Here is a 12,961-nt window from a genome sequence, read left to right as displayed (position 1 = left end):
TAAAACAGGTAAACGCTGATACTAATCCCTGTCTTAGATCCACACTCACCTATGTGTCTCTCATCTGTTTTCAGTGTTGGTTCCATTCCAGAAGCAATGAAAGGAAAAAAAAGTTTTATTATTTAGTTCACACCGGATTTTGGCTCATTATCTGTGAAATTAACTTCTCATTTTTGTCTTTTAAAGGTCGGTTGGCTGCAGCAGCCATCTTGAGTGGTGTGTTTGGTAGAAACGTGGACCTGGACAGGCGGCGTTGGAGCGGAGGGTGGCGTTCTCAGCGCTGACTGGGTTTTTGGCCTCACATGTGAACACGCCTTCGTTCAGCTCCAGGCTGAGAGCGGTGCTGGAGATGGCGTCTGACTTCCTGATGTTTTCATCCCAGCTCAGGGTTACATTCGGTACATTCTTCACAAAACACGTCACGTCACACAAGCCACTGCTGTTTAACTTTGCTGTGATGTTTGGAACAGAGACGGGTTCTAAAATAAAAACAAAAAAGAATCAAACGGTTGTTCTTGTTTTACACCAGAAGTCTGCAGCCTTTATGTTTAGGAGATACATTTTTAATCATCCGTTCTACTTAAATAGAAAATCTACTTGGCTCTTTTTTAAACTATATATTTACTTTTTATTTTTTAATGACAATATAACTCTATATAATTCTACAGAAGGAATGGACTCTTTCTTGTTTGGACCTGAGTCTTTAACCAGTTTGTGACAAAAACATCAAAATAAGTTTCACACTTCCAGAGAAATGCAGAACTAAGCTGCAGCTTTAAATGTTTCCACTATTTCACTATAACACTCAAGAAATGTGCAAATTCTGCATTTACAGCAACTTGAATAAATTATGTTCAGAGAACCTCTCTCTCTCAATCAGCTGATTCTGGTTCTGAAACGTGTGGAAGACGCAGGGCCTATAAAACACCTGATATCTTCATTATTTCTGTTAAAAAAGTTCTAACTTACTTTGCTGTTCTGCCGCTGAAATTTAATGCATGCATTACAGAAAGTGTGGACAGGTAAACTGCTAAACGGATTGTTTGTTTTCTTAAAATGATCAATAAAAATGAGTCGGGTTCTCGTTGTTTAGCCGCATGCATGATCCAGCCTGCACCCTCACACCGAGCCAGAACTTTAAAACACGACACTCATGTTTCAGCAGTTTGGTTTCCAGAACCTTTCTGGCTCAGTAGAACCCGTCGTAAAACAGAAGAACTGGAGCTAAGTGAGGATAAGAAATCTGATCATGTCTGTGAAAACCATCATTCTGTGCAGCCATGTTCCCCATCAGCACCTGGAGACAGTCTGAGATCACTTTCTGCCAACTAAAGATCAGAATTAAATGCATCAAGTGGTTAAAGCAGCTGTGAAACGACAGATCTGCTGATAAAACCTGGAGGCAGCAGACCACGTCTTCACTGAATCAGCAGCAAACGCCCTCAGCATCACATCCACTCACCATAGACGTTCATTTTGTAGTGAGCTTCAATGGACTGTCCGTCAGTCCAGACCACCTCCACGCAGTATTCTCCTGTGAGGTTTGTCAACACGTTGAAGAAGGTCAGGTCCCCGGTTACTGGATTCAGGTAACACTTGGAACATTTGACAGATTCGAAAGCCTCCCCCAAAAAATGAGATCTGATGATCCCCTCCCCTACATAAATGTCCCCCCGTCCCCAATAGATGTGATCAGGCGTCTGTCGTTGCTGTTTCTTCACGTTAGATTCCAGAGTGACATTTTCCCCAACCAGAATATTTACTTGAAGAAAGGTTTCTAGAAAAATCACAAAAACATTTCACACATCAGTATGCTATGACAGGAAGATCAAATTCAGTCAAAAAACAAGCAGGTTTGTTTAAATTCACAGTCAGGTTCCATCTTTTTCACGTGCATGAGTCTCATTTCCACACCCAGACTCAGCCAAGCAGCAGAAAACATGAAGAGAAACAAGAATAATCTAATAATCTGTGACATTTATCAGAATAATCTCTAAACATCTCTCCTTCTTTAAAGAAAACACATCACTTACTTTCAATGACCAGCTGGAATACAACGAACGCCACTGAAGTCTGACATAAAAACGCGCCGCTGTCCGTGGATTTCAGGTTGGTGATGGTGATTGATCCAGTTTTCACGTCTACATTCAGTCTTTTTCCAAACCAGCTCCCGTTAACTGGAGCAACTTTTCCGTTCCGGAAGAGGAAGATTTTTTTTTCAGCAGAATCGCTCTGAAACGTCCAGGAAATTGGATGCTCCGTCGTGTTACCTCTGAGGGTCACCATGTCTCCAGTTTGCTTTTTTATCTTCTGTATGTTCTCAGTAATGATAAAGCCTAGAACAAAGAATGTTTGTGTAGTCAAATAAATCAGAAAACAGAAAAATTTCTCTTATTCTACAATCAATACAGTATCAACAAATCCCTCTTTACAACAAAGATTTTATTTTTTCTGGTTTCAGAATCCTCATTCCTTGTGCAGCAAAAAACAGATTAATCTGTCCGTCCATCTTCTTCCTCTCCAGGAGGTCCAGGAGGGAAACCCTGACCTCCCCCCCTCAGCTCCTCCTGGAGGATCCTGAGGTGGTCCCAGACCAGAGAGGATCCAGAATCCCTCCAGAGACTTCTGTGTCGGTCCCAGGATCTCCTCCCTGTGGATGCTCCCAGGAAACCTCCAGGAGGCTTCAGATGTGTGAACCTCCTCAGCTGACTCCTTTAGATGAGGAGGTTTTATCTTAATAAATCTTCTTTCAAAGTAATTATTTATGAGTCATTCCTCAGAAATATTCCCTAAACTCTTATACTTGTTGGGTTGTCTTAATTGTTTATTGTTGACTCTATTTTCTTGATTTAGTTTTATTTTTGTAATAAAACCCTAAAGACAAAATTGTGTTTCCTCCTTCAGTTGCTGAGATCTGATAAATGATAAATTTAATCTTGACCATTTTACAGGAATCAGGTGTCAGCCTCACGGTTTTACTTTTAGCTTTAGAATTACTTCACATGCCTTAAATATTACTTCTACTAACCTCTCTGTCTGTTTAAAAAAAAAAATCCTCCTGTTTCAGGTGGAGGTGGGTGTGGAAAGAGACACAACCCGGCAGAGAAAAAGAACGACAACTTTGTGCTAAAAAAAAAAAAATTAATCAACATATTCTATCGTTTTTCTAATTGTAACATTTGATTCAGAAAATGAACGTCTGCCTCACTAAACTCTCTGACATTAATCCTAACTTTGTTCTGACAAACGTTGTTTTTGAATTTAATAAACACAAACCCTACTTCCTGCTTCAGAGGCAGGTGTCGAGAAAAAGTCATTTAAAACTTCAAAGTAAACACAAATAAAAGAACAAAAACTGTGTTACCTGATAACACAAACAGAAGTATCCTCTGAAGCATTTTGAGGTGATGAATAAATAAAACTGAGGTTTTGGAGCTTGAAGTTAGTTTTACTTTTATATTGGAGTTCTGCTGACTCAGCGCGTCTTCCTGCTGTCTGACTCGGTTCTGACAGGGAGACACCTCCATGTCTCCCTCCTCCTCCTCACCATCATACTCCCTCTTCCTAAAACACCTCGGTTCACTAAAGGACAATCAACAAACTACAGAACCAGTGACATTTGAAAAACAAACAATAATAACCTCCATGTCATGTGAACGTCTGACCATGAGTTCCTGTTGAACTGTTTCCTCAGACTCGACTAATAAGACACAACTAATGAAACTGAAGAAACGAAACTTCAGAAGACCCGGTACCTGTCTGACCGGCACCGGCCGCCCCTCGCTGTCCACATGGGAAACTCCTCTCAGACTGCGTGACATCACCGTAAACTCGGAGGTTCCTCTGGTGAAATGTGGGGCTCCAGTTCCCGTCAGCATCACTCTGAACCAAGAACAAAACAAAAAACAAAACGTGTTTTCAAAGTGCTCTTCTTCTTCTGCCCACAATCAGCCCATAAGTCTTTAATGTTTAAATCAGAGAAAAGGACCACTGGAGGGTTTATGTGGGTGTTTAACTAAAAGAAAAACATGAAAACTCATCATTTTGATATTTTATTTAATTTCCCCTTTAACTGTTATTTGTGACCTCTGACTAAGATTGACTGCGGTATTCCCAATGACGTCATCGGGTATTCCGGTTCAGAAAGCGCTTCGCTCATTTTGTCCCTTTCCGTCTCCCATAGCGGAATCTCCGGCCGCCATGTTGTTCGGAAACACTGGAGCTGTTTCGGGTCTTTGTCGCTCAGTTTAAAGACTGAAGATAAAAACTTTGCTGCTTCTTACGTTTTTCGACCTTTATTTGAGCTCGTGGCTGGCTGCCTCTCGTTCTGACGTCACCGGGACGTCTGGAGAGTCAGCGCGTGGTGGCAGCCATCTTGTTTGTTTACAGTTGAGTCCAGCTGAGTGAACAGCTGGGTCAACAGCTGGGGAACAGCTGGGCGAACAGCTGGATCAACAGCTGAGTTAACAGCTGGATCAACAGCTGGTGAACAGCTGGTAAACAGCTGAGTTAACAGCTGGATCAACAGCTGGTGAACAGCTGGTAAACAGCTGAGTTAACAGCTGGATCAACAGCTGGGGCACAGCTGGATCAACAGCTGAGTGAACAGCTGGATCAACAGCTGGATCAACAGCTGGGTGAACAGCTGGATCAACAGCTGCCTCAGGGCTCGTCCCATTCTCGCAGTGAGAGCGCTGAGGGAGCAGGAAGCCATCTTCAGGAGGGAGGAAACGGCGCAGAATGCAGCTTTAATCGTTTTAACGAGGCAGCTCGTTGGGGCAGCTGCTCGCCGCCACGGTCGAACCCCCCCATTATAATCACTGTCTGACGTACAGAAGTTTCCACGTGTGTGACTGGGATTATCAGACATTTAAATGTTCAGAGGTTTCTGTTACTAATAAAAAATAAAACATGGTTTAACGATCAGTGATGTGATCCAAACGTTTAAAAGATGCCAGACTGGAATCTTAATTTTCTTTAAATGAACTTTACAAACCAAATACACAGCATGGGCCATCATTCTTTTAACAGAATGGCACCAAATAAAAATAGATTTATGAAACATCTGAACAAATGAAAATGTAGACATCTGCAAATGTTACAGAGCTTTATTATGAAACATTATTATAAACTACTGACAGAGTTCAGGTGTAAGCAACGAGCAGGAAGACAGTCCTTTTAACTGTTGAACATGAGCTACAGCAGAGCATGGTGAACATTTCTGCCCTCTCCACCCTGTTCCACAACCACCACAGGCTCAGGTTCTGCAGGAACATCCCAGGAACATCCCTGGAACATCCCAGGAAGAGTCAAAGGTCTCCATGATTTTCAGACGAGTCGAGACCAAAGCTGGAGGTAATTTGCTGAAAAGGCAGCTCAACGTTTCTCCAGACATCCTGAGGTTTTTCCCCCAGTGTTTGTGAAGCCGGGAACAAAAACGTTCCACCACTGAGCGACGACACCGACGGTTTGCAGGTTTAAACTTCCAATAAGAACCACCTGAAACACACACAGCCATGACTGAAAATGTTTCTAACGGCTGTGAATCAGACGTTTTAACATCAGCCTCTCACCCGTTCACCCTCGCTCACCTCGAGCTGTCGGTGGTCGTCTCAGTGTTGCTCATGAACATCCAGCATCAGTAAAGCAGATTTCTTCCTGCTGGGGTCCTTGCAGCTCCGCTGGGCCTGACAGAGGGATTATTTGCTGTGGAAGGATATGTTACATTAATACAGACATCAGGGGGATATTCAGACTGAAGCAGGTAAACTGGAGCCCAGAACAGCAGAGACTAATTAAAGTGACTAAAAACTGACCAATCAGACGACTACATAAATAATCATTAGTTACAGCAACACTACGAACAATAATCTAAGTGTTTCTCTCATCAGGACTTGATGTGGATGAAGGGGGTGGGGGGGGGGGTGTTGGAAGGAACTTTATCTGTTGGACATGTTTGTTCCTTAGAGCCAAGCTTAAATATTGGTTTAGTTATTATTAATATTTTAACCAGAAGAGGAGCTTCAATCATCACTGAACTCAGAGCTGAGGAGTCATATTCAGAGAGACACGTGGAAGAAGTTTCAAACAAAGATCTCAGCTGTTGTCCCACAACCAAGTTTACTAAAAAAACAAACATATTCTTGCAAAGAAACTGGGAAAAGTGTTGCAACTGTTGAATCTTCACAGAGACAGTCACGCAGATGAGAGGCCGTTTAAACGCTCAAAATGTGAGAAAAGTTTTCAGATATTCTGTTTTTATCAAAGTTCACTCAGGTGGGAAGCCTCAGTTAAACAAAGGATGTGGGACAAGTTTCTGCTCCAGTAGAAGTTTTAAAATTCAGAAAAGACTCACAGGTAAGACATTTATCCTGCAAAGGGAAGGAGGTCAGAAGCATTACTGCTTTTAAAATTCACATGAAAGTCCACACAGGTGAGAAGCCACATTCCTGCACAGAGGGTGGGAAAACTTTCACTTCTTCAGGAACTTTGACTTCTAACACGAGAACTTAGGCACAGAGCTTGTTAGAGAAATCTTGGACCAAACAGTAATTTGTCTACAGCAGAGCCATAAAAAGATAAATTCTGTTAGTTTGTTAAAAAGAAAAGTTTCCATTAATTCAGTTCTTTCTGTTGCATGGAGTCTTTAATGAGTTCTGATTTGTTGGCAGTGAACAGGTATTTAAAAGGTAATTCTGAGAAACATGAATAAACCTGCTGGGTTCAGAAAGTATTCAGACCTCTACCTGTTAGAAAAGCTGCTGCTGCTGCCTGTAGCACACCTGCGGCCAGCTCCCTCTGCTGGCAGGCAGAGGAACTGCAGAGGTCTTTAAAAGTCTCATTCTGCATTAAACACTTTGAGATGGGCTTTGGTTTCACAATAAATGGTTTAATAAAAACTTGTCTGAGAAGGTTCTGGTCAAACTGAAATCGAGCTGATTCTTAAAACTGCACAAAGAATAAATCTGTCAATCAGGCAACAGTTTGAACCTCCTCCTGGTTGGGTCCAGAGGTCCCTCATCAACAAAAATTAACTTTTACAAACAATTCAAAAGACGGGAGCATCAAACATCAACAATCATCCTACTTCAAATATGGCTGCTTATCAAAGATCTGAGTTTAAAATAACAGATTTTAAAAGAACAGTATTTCAGTTTTATTTGCAGTGAGTTTGATGAACTTATGAGAACCAGATCCTGAAAACAATCAAGAAGGGAGGAGGGAGGTAGAGATAAGGTGGAGTTGGGTGGTGTGCACGTGGCGTGCACGTGGCAGTGGAAACAGATACCATATTTTCTGAAAATACTGCCAAGAGGGAGAAGGTGATCTGTTTTACAATCTGTATGGATTTAACAGAATCAGATGAAACTGTGATAATAAATAAAACCTCATAAATACCTGCCTTGTGTTTGGCTGCTTTTCTTTTTGTTCTGAAGACATCTCTCCGTGATCAAACCGGCGCTGAGTCCAGCCAGTAAAACAAACCCAAGGATGAATCTGATTATAAGCCAGTCTGTCCAACAAAACAAAACACTAATATAAGGAACCAACAGGACCAGTTTGGAAGAACAGAACTGACATTTTTAAAAGCCATTGTTGCTCTGAGTCTTACAGCTTCTTGGTGTTTTGTTGCCACTTTCTGTCTCGTTGAATCCACAGGATTTCTTCACGTCGATGAGAAGAGTCTTGTTGTTTGCAGGGTTGGCAGCTACACATTTATACTCAGAGTCTCGGCTGCTTTTGTCCACAGTGATGGATATATAGAGCTGAGAGCTGCTCTGGTTCAGTATCTCCTGGTCTCGGTACCAGAACAGGGTGACCCGTTTGTCCACGGAGCAGCGCAGCCAGCAGCTGTCAGAGCTCACATTCAGTCTGATCACTGCAGGAGTCGGAGCTGAATCTGCAGAGAGAGACGAGGCAGAACCACATTATTAGAGGAGTTCTGCCACAAACACCAGTCAGCCTCGACCTGTTTGTCTTCTCTGTATTTAGCAGCTGAAGAATTGTCTCTCATGTACTTTTATATTTTGGGTTTGGGAGGTGTGTGTTTTGCACACAGGTATGTGTGTGTGGGTCCAGAGAGCACATGGTCTGGTCTGTCCCTCGTCCCTCTGGGAGGAGACCCAGATCTCTGCAGGGGTTCTGTGACCTCTCTGGTCTGGGAACACCTCGGGATCAGGAGCTGGAGAGGGTCTCTGAGGAGAGGGAGGTCTGGACCTGGACCTGATACCTCCATGACCCAACCATGATGGATGGATGGATGGATGGATGGATGGATGGATGGAGGGATGGATGGACAGAGAGAAAACTTCCTGTTTCTTCTCTTTATGGTTTTACATCCAACTGCACTAAAAGACATTTCAAAATGTCGACTGACTAGTTAGAGTTAGTTAGTTCCTGATAGATGTGTTCTTCATCCTTCTTCATCCTCACTGCTCACATATTACCTCCACCTCCAGCCTGAAAACTGACGACTACATCCAACATCATCAGATGTTTCACACAGCTGGAGACGGGAACATCAGTGGAGCCAAATCCAGACTAACATCTGGACAGCTGAGGTCACTGTGGAGCCCAGATGTTCGACTGTGACCATCAACACACTGCTGAGGAAATATGAGTCAGAACATGAGACTTACCGTACACTCTCAGGTTATAGGATATTGAAACTTGTTTTTCTTTAGAGTCAACTATATAAACTCCTGAGTCGTTTCTCTGCAGGTCAGTGATGGTAAAGAGTCCAGAGTTTCTGTCCCACTCAAGTTTCTTCTGGTAAATTTCCCTTATTATATCAAATTCTCCTTTAGTCACCAAAGCAATGTTTTCTCTTTCTTTTATAAGAAATCCTAATTCCTTCACCGCATTAGGAAAAGTGATTCTTCCTCCAATGATTGCTGTCAGGTTCTTCTTCCCATCCTCAGCAGAAGAAACGATCATCAGCTTCACTGTAAAACAGAAACAGTCAGATCAACTCACAGCTCAGAGTTTAAAGCTCTCTGACTGTCCCACCATAAAACAGACAGAATCTGAGGCTTTTCTCTGAGGCACAGGAACATTTCACAGAAACATGTCTGAAGTCAGGAAGTTGGAGGTTTTTACTGATCAGCTGAGAAACTCCTGATCAAACTGCAGAAACAAATTAAGAGTTTCAGCTTCTTCCTTCAGGATTGCTGGTAAAACAAAATTTTGACATTTTAAATATTTTTCTCTTTAAATCCATGTCACTAAACTTGGGCTTAATTAAAAAAACTAGAATCTAAATGTAAAATATTTATTTATTTCACCAACCAGGTGACTAACAGGTGAGAAGAGAAAAACCAAAAAATATTCAGGATTTTTCTCATCATTTTATCTTCAGTTTCATTCAGTGATTCTAAATAAAAATTAATTTCTTTAAACAGCTAAGATCCAGGCTGTATTTTCTTCATAAATTAAATGAACAAACAGCAAATCTTTAAATCTGAAAGATTTAACAGTTTCTGCTCAACAAACAGGTTTGAACCCTAATTTAAAGACACCAGTTTTTGTGTAAATCGAATGAAAACAAACAGATCTGGTGTTCCTCAGGAACGTGTTCTCGGTTCTAATTCTTCGCTCACTAATCTAAACCGTTAGAGTCCATCAAGCCGTGTTCACGGCTCGATTTGAAATATTTGTGTTCACGGCTCATAAAACTGCTTTCTTGGCCGTGCTCGTTACGTTTATGTGCACTTCAGTCCGGTCTGTCCTCCATGTTTAGGATTTATTCTGCTGCGCCTGATTAATGCAGCAGGTGGAGCAGTGGACTTCTTCTGCTCCACTAGTTTTATAAACCGGGGGGGAAAACTTTTGCTTTTGCTCCCCCATGTTTTTAACAGAGCATGTCATCACTCCCAGCAGTAAGAAGAAGAAAAAACATCAAATTTTTATTGATTCTAACTTTACTTTTTTAATCACAAACTGAAAAAAAAAACCTTTTAATCAGTTCCCAGTTCCATGTTTTACTTTAACTTTAAAATGATGTAACAAACTCAGATATTTCTGGGCCGATCTTCGGTGTTTACAGATCCTAAAAAACTAACTTCTGTTCTGAATATCAGAGAAAATCTGAAGAAAATGATGCTGTTTAGTTTCTCTAACTTTACAACCTGTTTAAACCTCCTCGGACCTGGAGACATCTCTGTTCTTCACATTTTTCTGAACATTTCTTGATTCACATCAGGTCCAAACAGAGCAGAGAAATCAGAAAAGCTTGCTCAGGTTTGAACTTTAACAGATAAACAACAAACAGCTTCAACCAGTAAACTCTCTGCATTCACTCTGAAGAACTTACCAACAACAAATAAAATGATTCTTTTCTGCATCTTCAGAGTTAGATGGAGCTCGACATCCTTCGTTCTGTTTTTGGTCCTCTCCTCCCTCACTGCTGGTTCATTGTTGCTTCATATGCTGTCTGCTTGTCCCTCTCGTCTTGTGTTTCAGGTTTGGATTTAGTTATGTCTGGTTTTGCTGCCACGTCAGCCTTTGTTTTTAATTATCTTTTATTTTAATAAATTAGTTCCTTTTTGAAAGATGAGTCTGTGCTCTGAGTTCGCCTCCTTCTCCACCCATCATGACAGTGTAGTTTCCATAAAGTGCTTCTAAGAAACTTCCTTATCTGAACTTTATCTGTTTGTTGCAGCAAACCACGCAGCTCTTCCTGTTGACTGAAGGCGACAGAAGCAGATCTCTGCTCGACCTTCAGGCTGTCTTCTTAACCACACTGATGGTTTCAGAAAGGTGGACAAACAGTGTGGTTACATGTTACTAACAGTTCCAATAAACTAAACCACAGAAACAAGTTTCTCACACGATCTACAGCCATGAGCCCACTCTTCTTCCATCAGTGAGAAACTCGTGCTGTGAATTATTGACATGTCCAACAAATGTCTGCTCGTTTTATTAAAGAATTAAAGTTCTTCTGTCCGGATTCTCCTGAAGCTTCAGCTCCTTTCTCTCTGGATCCTACAGCATCTTATTGTGTTGTTTTTAGTGTTTTACTTCTACACCAGTATTGTTCCCATATTTTATAAAGACAGGATGTTCCACCTGTCCAATCCACGTTCAGAGGACATCTGCAGTCCCTCTGCTGGCAGGCAGAGGGACTGCAGATGTCTTTAAAAGTCTCATTCTTCATTAAACACTATAGAAACCTTGAGATGGGCTTTGGTAAAAACATTTCTTCTGTGGCTGAAAGTGTTTCACAGTAAAAGATTTAATAAAAACCTGACAGAAGGTTTTGGTTGATCTCGTGCGGCAGGACGGGACAGGAACAGTTTTCTCTTAAAGAAAGAGTTAATATGTGTTTATATCTCTGCACAGTTCAGCTCTAAAACACTCAGTTTGTGGAAGCATCTGTTTGTCTGTTGTTCTTCTGTTTCATCACGATGTCTGATTTGCATCTCTAGATTCACAGAAAGACTTAAAACTGCACAAAGAAATAATCTGTCAATCAATTTATTGCAAGAAGACCACGGGACAAAAGTTTGAACCTCCTCCTGGTTGGGTCCAGAGGTCCCTCATCAACAGAAATGAACTTTTACAAACAATTTAAAAGACGAAAGCATCAAACAACAACAATCATCCTACCTCAGATATGGCTGCTTATCCAAAGATCTGAGGTTCCTCCTGATATGTACAGAGAAGCAGTCAGCAGGCATGCAGAACAACCAGGATTTATCTTTATGATCCAGCTTCTAATGGGAGAAGAGCCTCTCCTGAGCGCCCTCTGGTGGCTGTTAGAGGAGCAGCAGCACCTCCAACAAACACTTTCAATTATTACACTTCTACTATAAAATAAATAACACATAAGTTACACTGAGTTTAAACACATGCTGATCAGGAGTGTTGAGTCAGAGGATCATGATGTCAAAGGTCAAAGGACCTCCTGCTGTCCTCACATCTCATCACGACCTTAAACTTCTGAGTTTCAACCTCAAAAATGATAAAGTTCTGTAAATATAAACATCAAGTCAGTGTCCAGAAGTTAAATATTAGATCCAGTGCATCGTAGAGCCATGAGCTGACTCTGAACCTGCTGCTCAGACATGATCTGTGAAGAAGTTCATTCAGTCCTTCTCCTTCGAACTGTGACACATTCACACGCTGCACAATCCAAATCTACAACTGCTCTACAAACACTTCAGGCTTTACGACGGAACAACGTTATACTCAGCTCACACTAAAGATTACAGCCGTGGGAAAAAGAAACGCTACAGCCTTTACCAGGTTCTAAAATGATCCAAAGTTAACCTCAGGTGAACAAAAACACCCCAAAAAAATCCATCATGTCTTTATTTTATTAAGAAGAACCGGTTCCACCTGGCTGCTTCCTCAGGATCTGCAGGTTCTGCTGAGGTTCTGCTGCTCTGGAGCTCCAGGTGTGTGTGAACACAACGCCAGGGCGGAAAGACATCAGCAATGACCTCAGAGAATCAACCTGGGAAGGGTCAGTTAGAGTCCACCGTTCTACAGAGAGGAAGATTATTCACATTTAAAAGAGCTGCTGATCTTCACCCTGAAGGTCAGACCGTGCAGTGAGCTCCATCTTAGACTCTACAGGCCTCAGTCAGCAGGTCAAAGGTCAAAGGTCCACAGCTGTAGATGTTCTGCAGCTGACAGCCCGTTACCTCGACCCATCTGGACTCTGCGAGAAAATCTAAAAGCAACAATAAAATCGGATCAGGTCACTGCAGCTGTCAGCACGGAGGTGGAGGGCTGATGGTCTGGGCTGATTCTAGAGTCAGATGTGAGGCCATCTATCCAACAAACAGGACAATGATCCCAAACACAGCAGAACGGTCCAGAACCAGAACCAGAACCTCAGAGAGCTGAGCAGAAACGCTGGAAAGAAGAGTGGGCCACAACTCCTCCACAACCAGGAACCCACTGAGAGTTCTGCTGCTGGAGGAGGTTCTGCTGGGTCAGGAGCAGGAACCAGGTT

At 42.0% G+C, this 12,961-nt stretch overlaps 2 protein-coding genes across 2 annotated transcripts in view; both read right to left on the bottom strand.

Moving 5' to 3' along the window:
* The window catches only part of LOC108251394, a 6,509-nt gene extending 2,834 nt beyond the window's left edge, over positions 1-3,675 (bottom strand). The window contains exons 1-5 of the mRNA XM_037974606.1: positions 3,365-3,675; positions 2,034-2,336; positions 1,463-1,777; positions 240-479; positions 50-64 (exon numbers count right to left, since the gene is read on the bottom strand). Coding sequence (XP_037830534.1) covers positions 50-64; positions 240-479; positions 1,463-1,777; positions 2,034-2,336; positions 3,365-3,527 — 1,036 coding nt within the window. The 5' untranslated portion in view covers positions 3,528-3,675. The remainder of the gene's footprint in view (positions 1-49; positions 65-239; positions 480-1,462; positions 1,778-2,033; positions 2,337-3,364) is intronic.
* A 1,469-nt stretch (positions 3,676-5,144) lies between these two features.
* On the bottom strand, positions 5,145-10,545 carry LOC108229089. Its single transcript, XM_025003402.2, has 6 exons — positions 10,313-10,545; positions 8,640-8,945; positions 7,613-7,900; positions 7,399-7,513; positions 5,592-5,706; positions 5,145-5,499 (listed from the first exon to the last, which is right to left on the bottom strand). The coding sequence occupies exons 1-5, from the start codon at positions 10,341-10,343 to the stop codon at positions 5,700-5,702; spliced, it is 747 nt and encodes a 248-aa protein (XP_024859170.1). The 5' UTR covers positions 10,344-10,545; the 3' UTR covers positions 5,145-5,499; positions 5,592-5,699.
* Positions 10,546-12,961: the final 2,416 nt, after the last annotated feature.

This window comes from Kryptolebias marmoratus, linkage group LG3, assembly GCF_001649575.2.
Source record: "Kryptolebias marmoratus isolate JLee-2015 linkage group LG3, ASM164957v2, whole genome shotgun sequence".
Lineage (NCBI taxonomy): Eukaryota > Metazoa > Chordata > Actinopteri > Cyprinodontiformes > Rivulidae > Kryptolebias > Kryptolebias marmoratus.
This window is presented reverse-complemented; position numbering and strand designations above follow the sequence as displayed.

Excerpts from the sequence above, each read along its gene's own strand:
- LOC108229089 (XM_025003402.2), bottom strand. The coding sequence starts at position 10,343 with ATGCAGAAAAGAATCATTTTATTTGTTGTTG. Across the intron at positions 8,946-10,312 it reads AATCATTTTATTTGTTGTTG|TGAAGCTGATGATCGTTTCT; the intron begins GTAAGTTCTTCA and ends TCTGTTTTACAG. Across the intron at positions 7,901-8,639 it reads CTATAACCTGAGAGTGTACG|ATTCAGCTCCGACTCCTGCA; the intron begins GTAAGTCTCATG and ends CTCTCTCTGCAG.